The following is a 17,650-nucleotide window of genomic DNA, read 5'->3' on the forward strand; positions in this document are numbered from 1 at the left end:
TTCCATGTGTTGGAATCCAGAGGTGTGACGCCATACGCTCACTGGTCGCTTGCCGATACCCAAGAAGTGAGTAGTCTGGATCGTGTGCTCGCGATTCCAGACTAAATCCATGACACAGTGACGGAACGGTGAGATATTGCGTGATCTCCCCGGTGTCGTCGCTGTGGAATACCTGACAGATTGATAGAGCTATATGGTGGCTTGTTTTTTTTGCAGGACAAGATGATTTTTTCAGCGGTACCAATTTTATTTACATTCGTCTTTTTGATTGCGTTTTATTCCACTTTTTGTTAGGCAGTATGATGATAAAGCATAGTTTTTTGCATCGTTTTTTTTTTTTTTACCGTGTTCACTAAAGGCGTTAACTAGTGGGACAGTTTTATAGGTCAGGTCATTCCAGACCCAACGATACCAAATATGTGTACTTTTATTGTTTATATTTTTTTTTTCATAATAATATTTGTTTATGGGTACTCTATATATATATTTTTTAAATATATATATTTTTACAACTTTTTTTTTTCACTTTTTTACTTAGTCCCACTATGGAACTTTCACTTTTTGCAGTCTGATCGCTGCCATAAGGCATAGCAGTGCAGGATCACTGCTATGCCTTATATCTGTCAGTCCTGCAGACACAAGATAGTTAGATCATGCACTGTGTATGATCTAACTACCTTGCTAGTGGCTGGTGATGTTGTCATGACGACATCGGGTCACCATGGCAATGATCGGGACCCCGCGATGACCTCGCTGGGTCTCCGATCCAAGAACAGAGGGGCTTCTGTCCCTCTGCTCGCTTCGCTCGCTAAATGCTGCGATCTCAGCATTTAGGGAGTTAAAGTGCCGGAAGCGGTGCGGGCACCGCTCCCGGCACTGAGTTCCGGGTGTCAGCTGTCAGAATCAGATGACACCCGGCGGCGATGACACGCTCACAGCTTTTGTGTGCGCGGGATCGCTGAGACGCATCTATACGTACCTGGTCATTAAGGTCCAGGCCACATGGCTTCCTGCATGGCAATAGATTTTAAATGAATGGACGCACGTTCAGGACTGAGCGACTGGCCCGAATCCTGCCCCTGGGGACCGGTGTGCAGAAGTAAAAAGAGGGGGGGCCCGGTCCCATACGCTAGTAAGGGCAGTAATGCCTGATGGCAACCCTGCTTACCACTGTATGTGAAGTCCTGAGATTTTTCTAACAACGGTCATTAGATATATCCTTGACAAGGGCCTGTCAGACAATAGGCCACATATTAGCAGCATTATAATTTGTATCCTATATCTGGGATATAGGTTCCTATGGTCGGAGAGCAGTGAATGGACAAATAGTTCATGTATATATATATATATACAGTTTTTTTATTTCATTTATGCACATTCTCACAAATATTTTGATATTTCCTGTGAATACCACATATTGTAAGCTGTGGGCCACAATTTGCAAAAATCTGAAACAAAGGAACATAAAATTAAATATTCAGAGATAAGATAAACTCTCAAATTAAAGCTATGTGCACAAGGAGTCTTTTTGATGAGTTTTCAGAGCACAAACTGAACGAAAACTCAAAGCTTTTGAGGAGTTATGAGCTTTGGACAGTTTCTTCTCCAAAACCTCCTTGGAAAACTCAGTTGCTCATAGCCTAAAGCTGGTCTAACCGTTTTTGTGGCGTTTTTCAGATACCTTTTTTGAGCCAAAATGGACTGAGAAGGAAAGAGCAATATAAGTCCTTTGTAGGATTCCATTCCTTCTGAATCTAATCTTTGTTTTGGCTCAAAAGACTGACATCTGACACAAAAACTGCAGTTGTTTTTTTTTTTATTTTTTACAAAAAGTATCTGTGTGAATTTACCCTAAGTGACTAAAGATGAGCAAACTGGTTCACATTACCCTGATCCAACATCCACTTTGGTATTCTGTGGCAGCCATACCAGAGCAGTCCACACTCTCTCCGCTGATATTCGAATGTTGGCATCCTGGGCCCCTCTTGCAATTACTAGACACCCGTGATATCATGGCATTGCAACATGACACATCATGATATCATGGGAGTCTAGTAATTGTACAAACTGCCCAAGATGCTGGCATTCCAGAGTCAGACTAAGGCCACGGCCCCACTATCAGTATTTAGTCAGTATTCGGTCAGTATTTTTTCTCAGGAGTGGGAGCCAAAACCAAGTGAGTAAAGGTATAATAGAAACAAGTGCCCCAATTCTGCATTTATCACCCACTCCTGGTTTTGGCTCCCACTGCTGAGAAAAAATACTGACTGAATACTGACCGAACACTGATAGTGGGGCCGTGGCATAAGGCCACAGCTCCACTATCAGCATTTGGTCAGTATTCAGTCAGTATTTTTTCTCTGTATTTGTAAGCCAAAACCAGGTGAGGAACAATCAGAGAAAAGCTATAATAGAAACAAGTGCTCCGAGTCTGCATTTTTGACCCACTCCTGATTTTGGCTTACACATACTGAGGAAAAATACTGACCAGATACTGATTGTGAGGCCGTAGTCTTATGGGTCGACCGCCATAGAGTACCAATGTGGACAGCTGACAAGGATAATGCAAATGTTTTTGCTCATCTCTATTACTTGATGTCTTTCACAGTATTTTTATAACTTGACTTGACTCCAAAACTGTGGACTATACACACTTATTATTTTTTTCAGCATTCTTGGCCAAAAGAACCCTGCTTAAACAGAACCTGACAGCTGATACATGCTGCCAATCCAAGGGCACCATGCATCAGACACTGGCATATCTCACCCAGGCATGGCGTTTCAGAGAAAAACATGATTTGAAAGCCACCGGGGATCAAGGTGCACAGAAGACTAGTCAGACGGGCGGTCCCCTGTGGCTTCTCTCTGCCCACTGTCCACGAGTGACAGGTCTCTCCCTGCATGTATAGGGAGAGACCGAGAGATCTGTCATTCCAGGAGAGAGGGCAGAGAGAAGCCACCGGGGACCGAGGTGCACAGGAGACTAGTCAGATGGGCGGGTCCCCTGTGGCTTCTTTCTGCCCACTGATTACGAGTGACAGGTCTTTCCCTGCATGTATAGGGAGAGACCGAGAGATCTGTCACTCCAGGGGAGAGGATAGGGAGAAGCCACCGGGGACTGAGGTGCACAGGAGACTAATCAGACGGGCGGGTCCCCTGTGGCTTCTCTCTGCCCACTGCCCTAGAGTGACAAGTCTCTCCCTGCATGTATAGGGAGAGACCGAGAGATCTGTGACTCAAGGGGAGAAGGCAGAGAGAAGCCACCGGGGACCGAGGTGCACAGGAGACTAGTCAGATGGGCGGGTCCCCTGAGGCTTCTCTCTGCCCACTCTCCACGAGTGACAGGTCTCTCCCTGCATGTATAGGGAGAGACCGAGAGATCTGTGACTCAAGGGGAGAAGGCAGAGAGAAGCCACCGGGGACCGAGGTGCACAGGAGACTAGTCAGACGGGCGGGTCCCCAGTGGCTTCTCTCTGCCCACTGTCCACGAGTGACAGGTCTTTCCCTGCATGTATAGGGAGAGACCGAGAGATCTGTCACTCCAGGGTCGAGGGCAGGGAGAAGCCACCGGGCACCAGGCTAGCTGGCATCATACAGCCAGTGTCTGATACATGCGACTCATGGATCGGGCAGCATATATCAGCCTCAGATTACCTTTAACACATCTTTTTTGGATGGGTTGAACCAGCTGAGTTTTTCAAGAGGAAGACACTTCAGGAAACACCAGCATTTTTTTGGTCGTTTCTTATGTACTTTTTTTGACCTCCGCCATGTTTGTTTTCAGGAGAAATTTTTCACTTCATTCAGCAAAACGGCTTTTGAAGCGAAGACACTGGCAATATGCTCAAAAACACACCCGGGGGTCTCTTGAGTAATACCATAGACATGTAAAGCATAGAGCGTCTTCAGACCCCTGAAGCATGGTCAGGTCACTTCTTTCAACCATTTAGCATCTTTGGGAACCTCAGGTGGCACATATGAGCAGCGAGGCGCTTTCCATAGAAATGCTTCTGCTCATTGTTTGGAGGGTTGTAGGACAATATTTCCGAAGGGAAATCTGCCTCAAGAAGACATGGTGCCCATTCAGTGCGACCTCTCTATAACAGTACTGATCACACAGCATAGCATGGTACTCCACCACTATTGTAGTGGGCAGATTTTTTGTAAATACATTAGCTAAAAAACAAAACCCTACCCGGCTAATCCCCACATGCGACAATATGTGACAATATGCCCAGGCTCAGGGGCTGACAGGACCCTTCAGCTGTTCCTTTCTCTATATATAACTATTAGCACATACACCAAGCATGCCACGGAGACGGCAGCTCTAGCGGTGCCATACAGCCAGCCTGCAGGGTGATACGCGGGCACAGCAGCAGGGAAACACCCCGGTGCCATCCCCTCTCCAGGAAATGGCGCAGTCCCCGCCCGCCGGCCGGCCACGCCTCCGCGAGCACTACCGGTGAACATGGCTGCTGCCGTGCCCTCAGCTGCTGCTCAGGATGAGCTCAGTAAGTTAGCTGCCGTTCTCCTGGGGTGAGGGGCACCGTGGGAGGAGGGGGCGCCGCCGTGACTGGGCATTGCTGTTCGGTGTGTATACCCACCCGTAGTGCGGTGTATAGGTGGAGAATGGGCTGTGGCAGGGAGGCACGACTGCAGCCCTGTGGTGTGTACTGACAAGGAGGAAGGGGCATGGCCCTGGCACTGCTGACTCTACTGGCCCTATACATGTGCTGGCCAGGGGGCTAAGGGAATGGCAGACACTAGTGAGAAGGCCTGTGCCCTGCGCTGGATCCAAGGCCTCTATGCAGGATTTGCACAGTCATTGGCTGGAAGTGAAAGCAAATCTGGAGCTGGCCACTGCCTCCATGTCACTGGCCACTGCCTCCATGTCACTGGCCACTGCCTCCATGTCACTGGCCACTGCCTCCATGTCACTGGCCACTGCCTCCATGTCACTGGCCACTGCCTCCATGTCACTGGCCACTGCCTCTATGTCACTGGCTTCTGTCTCTGTTGCAGTGGTCACTGCCTCCATGTCACTGGCCACTGCCTCCATGTCACTGGCCACTGCCTCCATGTCACTGGTTTCTGTCTCTTTTGCAGTGGTCACTACCTCCATGTCACTGGTTTCTGTCTCTGTTGCAGTGCTCGCTGCCTCCATGTCACTGGCCACTGCCTCCATGTCACTGGTTTCTGTCTCTGTTGCAGTGGTCACTACCTCCATGTCACTGGTTTCTGTCTCTGTTGCAGTGGTCACTACCTCCATGTCACTGGTTTCTGTCTCTGTTGCAGTGCTCACTGCCTCCATGTCACTGGCCACTACCTCCATGTCACTGGTTTCTGTCTCTGTTGCACTGGCCACTGCCTCCATGTCACTGACCACTGCCTCCATGACCCTTGTCTCTGTTGCAGTGGCCACTGCCTCCATGTCACTGGCCACTGCCTCTGTTGCAGTGGTCACTGCCTCCATGTCACTGGCTTCTGTCTCTGTTGCAGTGGTCACTGCCTCCATGGCACTGGCTTCTGTCTCTGTTGCAGTGGGCACTGCCTCCATGACCCTTGTCTCTGTTGCAGTGGCCACTGCCTCCATGTCACTGGCCACTGCCTCTGTTGCAGTGGTCACTGCCTCCATGTCACTGGCTTCTGTCTCTGTTGCAGTGGTCACTGCCTCCATGTCACTGGCTTCTGTCTCTGTTGCAGTGGTCACTGCCTCCATGTCACTGGCTTCTGTCTCCGTTGCAGTGGGCACTGCCTCCATGGCACTGGCCACTGCCTCCATGGCACTGGCCACTGCCTCCATGACCCTTGTCTCTGTTGCAGTGGCCACTGCCTCTATGTCACTGGCCACTGCCTCTATGTCACTGGCCACTGCCTCTATGTCACTGGCCACTGCCTCTATGTCACTGGTTTCTGTCTCTGTTGCACTGGCCACTGCCTCCATGGCACTGGTTTCTGTCTCCGTTGCACTGGCCACTGCCTCCATGTCACTGGCCACTGCCTCCATGTCACTGGCCACTGCCTCCATGTCACTGGCCACTGCCTCCATGTCACTGGCCACTGCCTCCATGTCACTGGCCACTGCCTCCATGTCACTGGCTTCTGTCTCTGTTGCAGTGGTCACTGCCTCCATGTCACTGGCCACTGCCTCCATGTCACTGGCCACTGCCTCCATGTCACTGGTTTCTGTCTCTGTTGCAGTGGTCACTACCTCCATGTCACTGGTTTCTGTCTCTGTTGCAGTGCTCACTGCCTCCATGTCACTGGCCACTGCCTCCATGTCACTGGTTTCTGTCTCTGTTGCAGTGCTCACTGCCTCCATGTCACTGGCCACTACCTCCATGTCACTGGTTTCTGTCTCTGTTGCACTGGCCACTGCCTCCATGTCACTGGCCACTGCCTCCATGTCACTGGCCACTGCCTCCATGTCACTGGCCACTGCCTCTGTTGCAGTGGTCACTGCCTCCATGTCACTGGCTTCTGTCTCTGTTGCAGTGGTCACTGCCTCCATGTCACTGGCTTCTGTCTCTGTTGCAGTGGGCACTGCCTCCATGGCACTGGCCACTGCCTCCATGGCACTGGCCACTGCCTCCATGACCCTTGTCTCTGTTGCAGTGGTCACTGCCTCCATGTCACTGGTTTCTGCCTCCATGTCACTGGCCACTGCCTCCATGTCACTGGTTTCTGCCTCCATGTCACTGGTTTCTGTTGCACTGGCCACTGCCTCCATGTCACTGGCCACTGCCTCCATGTCACTGGCCACTGCCTCCATGTCACTGGTCTCTGTCTCCGTTGCAGTGGTCACTGCCTCCATGGCACTGGCCACTGCCTCCATGTCACTGGCTTCTGTCTCTGTTGCAGTGGCCACTGCCTCCATGTCACTGGCCACTGCCTCCATGTCACTGGCCACTGCCTCCATGTCACTGGTTTCTGTCTCTTTTGCAGTGGCCACTGCCTCAATGACCCTGGTCTCTCTCTGTTGCAGTGGTTACTGCCTCCATGTCACTGGCCACTGCCTCCATGTCACTGGCCACTGCCTCCATGTCACTGGCCACTGCCTCCATGTCACTGGCCACTGCCTCTATGGCACTGGTTTCTGTCTCTGTTGCACTGGCCACTGCCTCCATGGCACTGGTTTCTGTCTCCGTTGCACTGGCCACTGCCTCCATGGCACTGGCCACTGCCTCCATGGCACTGGTTTCTGTCTCTGTTGCAGTGGCCGCTGCCTCCATGGCACTGGTTTCTGTCTCTGTTGCAGTGGTCACTGCCTCCATGGCACTGGCCACTGATGGTTCACTCACATGTTACAGGGATCTCCCACTAATGATCTGTGGAATCCATTGATGTTTACACATCTCAGTGCACCCAAAGGTGGCTCGTACTCCCACACAGAAGTGTACAGGGAATGAAGAGCCACCTGTTACCAATAAACCAAAAGGGCACTGGCCCCTTGTACACCAAATACCACCTTGATTTGTAGGACACTGTCAGATCTGTCATTAATGGGAAACCTTACACTAAATAAACAATATTAATAAATTGACGTTTATCACATTTTGTGTATTGTAATCTGTTAGTAAAAATTTAGTTTATGTGAGGAATTGATCCAGCCGTGATTTGTCTTAAAGCTTTCTTTTTTCACTCCCTTATAAAGATACCTATTTAGATTGGGCAAGTAGGGATGAGCAGACCCATGCACGTTCAGGTTCGGGTTCTGGTACCAGAACTGGACCCGAGCTTGAACATGAACTCGATCCCCATTGAAATGTTTAGGGACCCGAACTTTGGAGCTGGAAAGTTCTCTCTCTCTCAGGTTCACTCATCTCTACAGGCAAGCCAACTTGTGTGGCAGTTTAGCTTTCAGACAGCTAACAGATCTGGACATAATGTAGTGTAATTGAAAAGAAATTGCTATATAGAATCTATGTCTGGTTTAGTTTAACTCCTGGAGGTCCTGGTAGTCTGTAATATGCACAGACAATGCTGCTGTCTGAAGTTGGTCCTAGATCTCATTAAAATCCCAGTGATTTTTCTTGTACATAAAAACTGCCTGATTTCCATCAGTGCTTTCTACCGTGGATTTTTTTTTTTTTTGTATGTAAAAAAAAAAAATTAAAAAAAAAATTGCGAAGCTTCACCTATCTGTTACAATGTTAAGAATAGATTGAAATGTGTTCTTCCAGTGATCTTTCAGCTACCCATGAGCTTGTATGGGTAATTTTGATCCATGTCTCAGATTAAGGTTTCCTTTTTGTTTTGTTTTTTTGCGGACACATGGTCCATGAAAAAACACAGAATTATTAACAGTCCTGTAGGCTATTAATACAAAAATGTTCAAAAAACACATAATGGTTGGGACCAGGAGGTACAAAAGTCCCCCATATACATGCATATATATATTTATCTAGATAGATAGATCAATAATATACAGTACAGACCAAAAGTTTGGACACACCTCATTTAAAGATTTTTCTGTATTTTCATGACTATGAAAATTGTACATTCACACTGAAGGCATCAAAACTATGAATTAACACATGTGGAATTATATACTTAACAAAAAAGTGTGAAACAACTGAAAATATGTCTTATATTCTAGGTTCTTCAAAGTAGCCACCTTTTGCTTTGATGAGTGCTTTGCACACTCTTGGCATTCTCTTGATGAGCTTCAAGAGGTAGTCACCGGAAATGGTTTTCACTTCACAGGTGTGCCCTGTCAGGTTTAATAAGTGGGATTTCTTGCCTTATAAATGGGGTTGGGACCATCAGTTGTGTTGTGCAGAAGTCAGGTGGATACACAGCTGATAGTCCTACTGAATAGACTGTTAAAATTTGTATTATGGCAAGAAAAAAGCAGCTAAGTAAAGAAAAACGAGTGGCCATCATTTCTTTAAGAAGTGAAGGTCAGTCAGTCCGAAAAATTGGGCAAACTTTGAAAGTGTCCCCAAGTGCAGTTGCAAAAACCATCAAGCGCTACAAAGAAACTGGCTCACATGAGGACCGCCCCAGGAAAGGAAGACCAAGAGTCACCTCTGCTTCTGAGGATAAGTTTATCCGAGTCACCAGCCTCAGAAATCGCAGGTTAACAGCAGCTCAGATTAGAGACCAGGTCAATGCCACACAGAGTTCTAGCAGCAGACACATCTCTTCAACAACTGTTAAGAGGAGACTTTGTGCAGCAGGCCTTCATGGTAAAATAGCTGCTAGGAAACCACTGCTAAGGACAGGCAACAAGCAGAAGAGACTTGTTTGGGCTAAAGAACACAAGGAATGGACATTAGACCAGTGGAAATCTGTTCTTTGGTCTGATGAGTCCAAATTTGAGATCTTTGGTTCCAACCACCGTGTCTTTGTGCGACGCAGAAAAGGTGAACGGATGGACTCTACATGCCTGGTTCCCACCGTGAAGCATGGAGGAGGAGGTGTGATGGTGTGGGGGTGCTTTGCTGGTGACACTGTTGGGGATTTATTCAAAATTGAAGGCATACTGAACCAGCATGGCTACCACAGCAAACCGGTTTGCGTTTAGTTGGAGCATCATTTATTTTTCAATAGGACCATGACCCCAAACACACCTCCAGGCTGTGTAAGGGCTATTTGACCAAGAAGGAGAGTGATGGGGTGCTACGCCAGATAACCTGGCCTCCACAGTCACCAGACCTGAACCCAATCGAGATGGTTTGGGGTGAGCTGGACCGCAGAATGAAGGCAAAAGGGCCAACAAGTGCTAAGCTTCTCTGGGAACTCCTTCAAGATTGTTGGAAGACCATTTCTGGTGACTACCTCTTGAAGCTCATCAAGAGAATGCCAAGAGTGTGCAAAGCAGTCATCAAAGCAAAAGGTGGCTACTTTGAAGAACCTAGAATATAAGACATATTTTCAGTTGTTTCACACTTTTTTGTTAAGTATATAATTTCACATGTGTTAATTCATAGTTTTGATGCCTTCAGTGTGAATGTACAATTTTCATAGTCATGAAAATACAGAAAAATCTTTAAACGAGAAGGTGTGTCCAAACTTTTGGTCTGTACTGTGTGTGTGTGTGTGTGTGTGTGTGTGTGTGTGTATCTATGTATATATCTCAAAATAGAAGGTGGAATACTCCCATGTCATAAAACCAACAAAACCCAAAAAAAGGAGTACACATGAACCACCAAGCAAGAATGTAGAATAAAAAAATCACTCTTTATTAATAATGGATTTAAAAATTCTCAAGGTGCCTTCCCTTGAGCAGTATGCAAAACGCACGTCGGGCAGTTGTGGTGGGCTCATCTAATCCTCCCCCACTCATGGGTAAGCAATACATTGAATACTGAATAGCACATATCACTTTAGACTTCTGTCCTTCCATCATCTATGCAGCTCTATATTTTCTATCTATTATGGTGTATAAACTGGAATTGACTTGCTGGGTTTTTGATGATGTTGCCCATTTTAGCTCCCCCATCTTAGACCTGTGTACTTATTTATATTGGTGATGAATTTTTAAATCCATTATTAATAAAGAGTGATTTTTGCATTTTACATTCTTGCTTGGTGGTACGTGTCTAGTCCATTTTTTGTGGTTTTTGTTGGTCCCATAGACTATAATGGATGAAGAACAAAGATAGAACATGTACATCAAAAAAGACATTTAAATGGTGCTTTAGGAAGAACGGGGTGAGCTGTTGCTATCCTACATGCCCAACCTCTTCTATCTTATGGGTCTGAGGGCAGGTTTCCATGTAATAAGCATTCTGGGACATATTTTCTAATAACTATGGGTTATGGCTCAATCAGATAAGCAAATTATATAGTCATGCTGTCAGAGTAAAAATTACCAATGCAATTCAATAGGCCTACTCAGATTTTTTTTTTTTTTTTTTTTATAACACAGGCTAGTATCCATGTGAAAAGCTTCCCAGCATGTCTCTTCTGTATTTTGGATGAGACTCACCCATTCAAGTCTTTGGGTGTGCAAATAAAATTAGGCCCCTTCCGGAACATCCCTATAGCATCCGATTTCTACAGATAAATAGCCGCTGCAAACCTAAGAAATGGTATTTAATCATGCACAATTTAAAATACTGATATCTAAATAAAAAAGCCACACACACACGTAAAATACAGATACACTAATGACGTTGGACAATTTCTGGATGAAAATCGATTTCTCATATGTTCATCTGACCCAGATCTTATTCTGTTCCCCAGTTATTCATCCTCGAAATTAATAAATAAATTGACAACGGGAGAGTCGCCGGCAGGAGCGCCCCGTCACTTCTCTGAGCCGTGAGAGATCGTCGTATGGGAGAACAGGCAGGTAGTTATTAACTACCTGCCGATAGCTGCTTAGCCCTATAAGAAAAAGAGTCCTGCATAACCGTTAAAGGGAATCTGTCACCGCCTGGCACTTAACTGACCTCTAATACGGGCACACGGGTGATAGAAATATACACCTATACCTATCTGTATGCCTCATACGACCCCTGGCAAAAATTATGGAATCACCGGGCTTGGAGGATGTTTATTCAGTTGTTTAATGTTGTTGAAAAAAAGCAGATCACAGACATGGCACAAAACTAAAGTCATTTCAAATGGCAACTTTATGGCTTTAAGAAACACTAAAAGAAATCAAGATAAAAAATGTGGTACTCGGTAAGGGTAATTTTTTCAGACCAAGTAAAGGGAAAAAATTATGGAATCACTCAATTCTGAGGAAAAAATGATGGAATCATGAAAAAGAAACACACAAAAGAACACTCCAATACATAACTAGTATTTTGTTGCACCACCTCTGGCTTTAATAACAGCTTGCAGTCTCTGAGGCATGGACTTAATGAGTGACAAACTGTACTCTTCATCAATCTGGTTCCAACTTTCTCTGATTGCTGTTGTCAGGTCAGCTTTGGAGGTTGGAGCCTTGTCATGGACCATTTTCTTCAACTTCCACCAAAGATTTTCAATTGGATTGAGATCCAGACTATTTGCAGGCCATGACATTGACCTTATGTGTCTTCTTTCAAGGAATGTTTTCACGGTTTTTGCTCTATGGCAGGATGCATTATCATCTTGAAGAATGATGTCATCATCCCCAAACATCCTTTCAATTGATGGGATAAGAAAACTGTCCAAAATATCAATGTAAACTTGGGCAATTATTGAAGATGTGATGACAGCCATCTCCCCAGTGCCTTTACCTGACATCCACCCCATATCATCAATGACTGTGGAAATTTGCATGTTCTCTTCATGCAGTCATCTTTATAAATCTCATTGGGACGGTACCAAACAAAAGTTCCAGCATCATCACCTTGCCCAATGCAGATTCGCGATTCATCACTGAATGACTTTCATCCAGTCATCCACAGTCCACGATTGCTTTTCCTTAGCCCATTGTAACCTTGTTTTTTTCTGTTTAGGTGTTAATGATGGCTTATGTTTAGCTTTTCTGTATGTAAATCCCATTAGACGGTTTCTTACAGTTCGGTCACAGACATTGACTCCAGTTTCCTCCCATTCGTTCCTCATTTGTTTTGTTGTGCATTTCCTGTTTTGGAGACATATTGCTTTAAGCTTCCGGTCTTGACGCTTTGATGTCTTCCTTGGTCTACCAGTATGTTTGCCTTTAACAACCTTCCCATGTTGTTTGTATTTGGTCCAGATTTTAGACACTGCTGACTGTGAACAACCAACATCTTTTGCAACATTGCGTGATGATTTACCTTCTTTTAAGAGTTTGATAATCCTCTCCTTTGTCAATTGACATATCTCGTGTTGGAGCCATGATTCATTTCAGTCCACTTGGTGCAACAGCTCTCCAAGGTGTGATCAGTCCTTTTTAGATGCAGACTAACGAGCAGATCTAATTTGATGCAGGTGTTAGTTTTGGAAATGAAAATTTACAGGGTGATTCTATAATTTTTTCCTCAGAATTGAGTGATTCCATAATTTTTTCCCTCTGCTTGGTCTGAAAAAAAATACCCTTACTGAGTACCACATTTTTTATCTTGATTTTCTTTTAGTGTTTCTTAAAGCCCTAAAGTTGCCATTTGAAATTACTTTAGTTTTGTGCCATGTCTGTGAACTGCTTTTTTTCAACAACATTAAACAACTGAATGAACATCCTCCAAGCCTGGTGATTCCATAATTTTTGCCAGGGGTTGTATTAGAGGTCTCATTGCTGTGAAATGTCTTTTTATTCCTACAAGTTTCTGATGTGTTCCAGTCCAGGGGCCTAGAAGAAATCCCCCCATCCTGTGGTAATTACAATGCTTCCCCCCTCCCCTGCATGTCACAGTGCCCTGTGATGTGCAGTTGCAGAGGCCAAATCCAGGCACTGTGACATGCAGGGAAGGGGAGAAACATTGTAATTCACACAGGAGGTGGGGATTTCTTCCAGACCCCGGGCCTGGAAGCATCAGAAACTTGTAGGAATAAAAAGACATTTCACAGCAACAAGACCTCTACTATGGGCCATACAGGTAGGTATAGATTTACATTTCTATACCCTGTATGCCCATATTAGAGGTCAGATAAGTGCCAGGGGGTGACAGATTCCCTTTAACATAGTCCTTAAAAAATGATACTAATGGCTGCATGAAAACAGATGGCCTTGTTCTTTCTGTAGTAAAATATGGATGGAAGTTTAGTCTCAAACATACCAACTTTATTAAAGCATTTGTGTTACAGTACATACCAAGTCTGTTATTTAATGTACTGATTACACTGGTAACAAAGTATTAGAAAAGAAGAGTCATTAGTATCTGTGCTCTACATAATAATAATTTTTTATTTTTATAGCGCCAACATATTCCGCAGCACTTTACAATTTTAGGGGGGACTTGTACAGACAATATAAACGTTACAGAAATAAGCATAACTCAGATATCAAAAGGAGTGAGGGCCCTGCTCGTAGGCTTACAGTCTGAGTCACAGTCTATATCAAGGGTCTCAAACTCGGCTGGGTATATGGGCCGCACATGGAAAAAATTTGAATTTGGGGGGCCGCATTCTTTGTTCAATGTGACATTTTTAGTGATACCATTTTTTTTGTATACACCTTTTGAACATTTTTGCCGTGTTTATTTTTTTATGGCTTGGGTCGTTATGGATGTGGCGATAATAAACGTGCACTTTTTTGTGTTTACTTTAGTTTACATATAAAACAGCATTTTTAGTGCCCAATATTTTTTCATGCTTTATTTTATTTTTTATTTTTTTTACAATTTTATTTCCCCCAATTGGCCACATACAGTAATATTGTCTTACAATTAGCATCATATAGTAATAATGGAAAACATCTTGTAGTAATGTTCCCCATCCAGGTCCCCATCTTGAGGCTCTGTGCCCCATCCAGGTCCCCATCTTGAGGCTATGTGCCCCATCCAGGTCCACATCTTGAGGCTATGTGCCCCATCCAGGTCCACATCTTGAGGCTCTGTGCCCCATCCAGGTCCCCATCTTGTGGCTCTGTGCCCCATCCAGGTCCCCATCTTGGGGCTATGTGCCCCATCCAGGTCCCCATCCTGTGGCAATGTTCCCCATCCAGGTCCCCATCTTGTGGCTATGTGCCCCATCCAGGTCCCCATCTTGTGGCTATGTGCCCCATCCAGGTCCCCATCTTGTGGCTATGTGCCCCATCCAGGTCCCCATCTTGTGGCTATGTGCCCCATCCAGGTCCCCATCTTGTGGCAATGTTCCCCATCCAGGTCCCCATCTTGAGGCTCTGTGCCCCATCCAGGTCCCCTCTTGTGGCTCTGTGCCCCATCCAGGTCCACATCTTGAGGCTCTGTGCCCCATCCAGGTCCCCATCCTGTGGCTATGTGCCCCATCCAGGTCCTATGTTCCCCATCCAGGTCCCCATCCTGTGGCTATGTGCCCCATCCAGGTCCCCATCCTGTGGCAATGTTCCCCATCCAGGTCCCCATCTTGTGGCTATGTGCCCCATCCAGGTCCCCATCTTGTGGCTATGTGCCCCATCCAGGTCCCCATCTTGTGGCTATGTGCCCCATCCAGGTCCCCATCTTGCCGCATTGCCGCACAGAGACTGTCTCCCAGCACAGCATTTTCAATGTCAGCCGCCGGCCAATCAGAGGCCAGCAGCTGACATCTGCATATGGCAATGACGTCATACTCGCTGCGCCGACACGCAGATATCAGCTGCTGGCCTCTGATTGGCCAGCGGCTGGCATTGGAAATGCAGTGCTGGGAAACAGTCTCTGTGTGGCAATTCAGCGCTGCTGTCGGCGGCTCCTCCTGGACCAGGTCGGGATCGTCAAGGGGTCTGTGCCTGCGGGCCGCATAAAGCAGCCTTAGGGGCCGCATGCGGCCCGCGGGCCGCGTGTTTGAGACCCCTGGTCTATATAGTCATAGTCTATTGTTTGTGTCGACCACTTTTTTTTGTCTAGTTTTTGATGTTTTTCATTTGCACCTTATACTTTTAATTCGCACCTTTTATAGTCTATTTTAAGTATTAGGCTATGTGCCCACGATGCAGAAATGAAGCAGAAAATTTCTGCAGCATTTCTGCATCTCCCTGGCAGAAAAAAACGCATGCAGATTGTGCATGCGTTTTTCCTGCAGAATACATGCGGATCCACATGCGGGTTCACATGCTTACCCACATGCGTTAACGCATGTGTTTCCGCATGCGGACTGACAAGCACTTTCCAGGCGATAGCATCACTTGGAAAGTGCTTGACAACTAGGTCACACTATATAAATCCATGCAAAAGGCATGGATTTATATATATATAGTGTGACCGTAAAAATAAAAAAATAAAAGCTATACTTACCTCCGATCCCCCGCCGCGTGTGCTGCAGCGCTCGTCCTGGCTTCTTCCGGGTTGCCGGCATCTCGCGAGACAGCCTGCGGTCACATGACCGCGACGTCATCTCAGGTCCTGGAAGGAGAAGCGCTGCTGGCAAGCAGAGAGAAGCCGCCGGACAGGTGAATATAAACTTTATTTATTATTTTATTCTTTTTTTTACAGGTACAATGGTACCCAGGTCTGGATGAGAGTCTCCTCTCCTCCAGAACTGGGTACCATCCGCACATAGAGACGCATATAATCCGCTTGTACAAATGTACAGACACGGATTCTATGCGTCTCAATGCAAGTCAATGGCGGCGCTTCCGCAAAATTAATGAACATGCTGCGGATTTATTTGCGCTGCAGAAACGCTGCGGAAAAATCCGCAGCATGTGCATTGACATTGCGGAATGCCATTGGGGACCATGGGGTGCGGATTACCATGCGTTTTTGATGCGTTTCCGCTGCGGATATTCCGCAGCGGAAACGCATGAAAAACGCATCGTGGGCATGCAGCCTTAGTCTGGTTTTGGTTTTTTTTATGCTCCACATTGTGGGCAAGGTTTAGGACTTCCAAATGTTTGCGGCTGATTGAACATTTACGACTTTTTAAAAAGTTTAAAATATACTTTAGTCCCCTCTGGAGTGATTTTATGTACGCCTGAAGTTGTTGCGCAAATTTTGACTTATTTTAACTGAACATGCAACTGTTGTCCCACTAAAAGCAAAAAAGGTTAAAAATAAAGAACATTTTTAGTTTTGCTCAAAATTGTTAAACTACTTTGGCCTTTTTGAAGAATTTTGCACAAAAATTCCACAAGATAAAAAAAGAAATGACAGCCCCTTCTTGATCGCAGTGTTTGGCCCCAATAAAATAAAAAAGCCTATACTCTCCTCCCGTGCTGGCACCGTTCCAGCAGTGTCGGCACTTGCGGTCCCGGAGCTCTCATTTGGTTGTTATGACACGTGACCCTGGCTCCCAATCAGCGCCGGTGTCACTGTCCCCGCCTTTGAACAAATCGAACATGAAGAGGAGTCCGGGCTGCAGCTGACATCTGACTTTTTCTTCATGTTGAATTCAACAGGAGGTAGGGAGAGTGACACCAGCGCTGATTGGGTGCCAGGGTTACGTGTCATAACAACCGCATGGGAACGGCGCCAGCAAGAGCGGGGGGTGTAAGCTTTTTTATTTTATCGGGGCCAAGTGTGAGATATGACAAGGAGTTGTCCAAGTAGTGGACAACTTCTTTAAGAAAAGACCCATAAATAAAGAATCGATCCCATGTTCCAAAGACATGGGACAATTTGATGTTTTCTAATTTTCACCTCTCCTATTAATGGGGTTGTCCCACGAATGAAAGTTAATTTTAATCAATAGATCTTGTAATAATAATAAGTTCCACGATTGGATGTATTTAAATAAAATGTTCCTGTGCTGAGATAATCTTATAAGTGTGCCCCTGCTGTGTACTGTGTAATGGCTGTGTCTGACCGTACAGGAACATGGTCTGATCATACCACATCTCCTGGACAGGGAGGAAACAAAAGAGTATATAGACAAGACAGCAGGGGATCACAGCTGATTCTTTTTGTGAGGTAAAACATTTCTCTGCCTGTTTTCAAACAATGTTTTACTTCAAAGAAAGAACGAGCTGTAATCCCCCGCTGAAATGTCTGTATACTGCTTTGCTTCCTCCCCTGTCCAGGAGATGTGGTATGATCCGACCATGTCCCTGCACGGTCAGACACAGCCATTACACAGTACACAGCAGGGGCACATTTATAAGATTATCTCAGCACAGGAACATTTTATTTAAATACATCCAATTGTGGTACTTATTATTATTCCAAGATCT

General features: G+C 45.8%; 1 protein-coding gene across 1 annotated transcript in view; it reads left to right on the forward strand.

The window, feature by feature from the left end:
* Positions 1-4,359: 4,359 nt before the first annotated feature.
* The window catches only part of ECPAS (Ecm29 proteasome adaptor and scaffold), a 144,277-nt gene continuing 130,986 nt past the window's right edge, over positions 4,360-17,650 (forward strand). The window contains exon 1 of the mRNA XM_073663999.1: positions 4,360-4,511. Within this exon, the coding sequence (XP_073520100.1) occupies positions 4,469-4,511 (43 nt within the window). The 5' untranslated portion in view covers positions 4,360-4,468. The remainder of the gene's footprint in view (positions 4,512-17,650) is intronic.

The sequence above is a fragment of the Phyllobates terribilis genome, unplaced genomic scaffold, assembly GCF_046119375.1.
Source record: "Phyllobates terribilis strain yellow unplaced genomic scaffold, ASM4611937v1 Scaffold_1__5_contigs__length_1240528914, whole genome shotgun sequence".
NCBI classification, from domain to species: Eukaryota; Metazoa; Chordata; class Amphibia; order Anura; family Dendrobatidae; genus Phyllobates; species Phyllobates terribilis.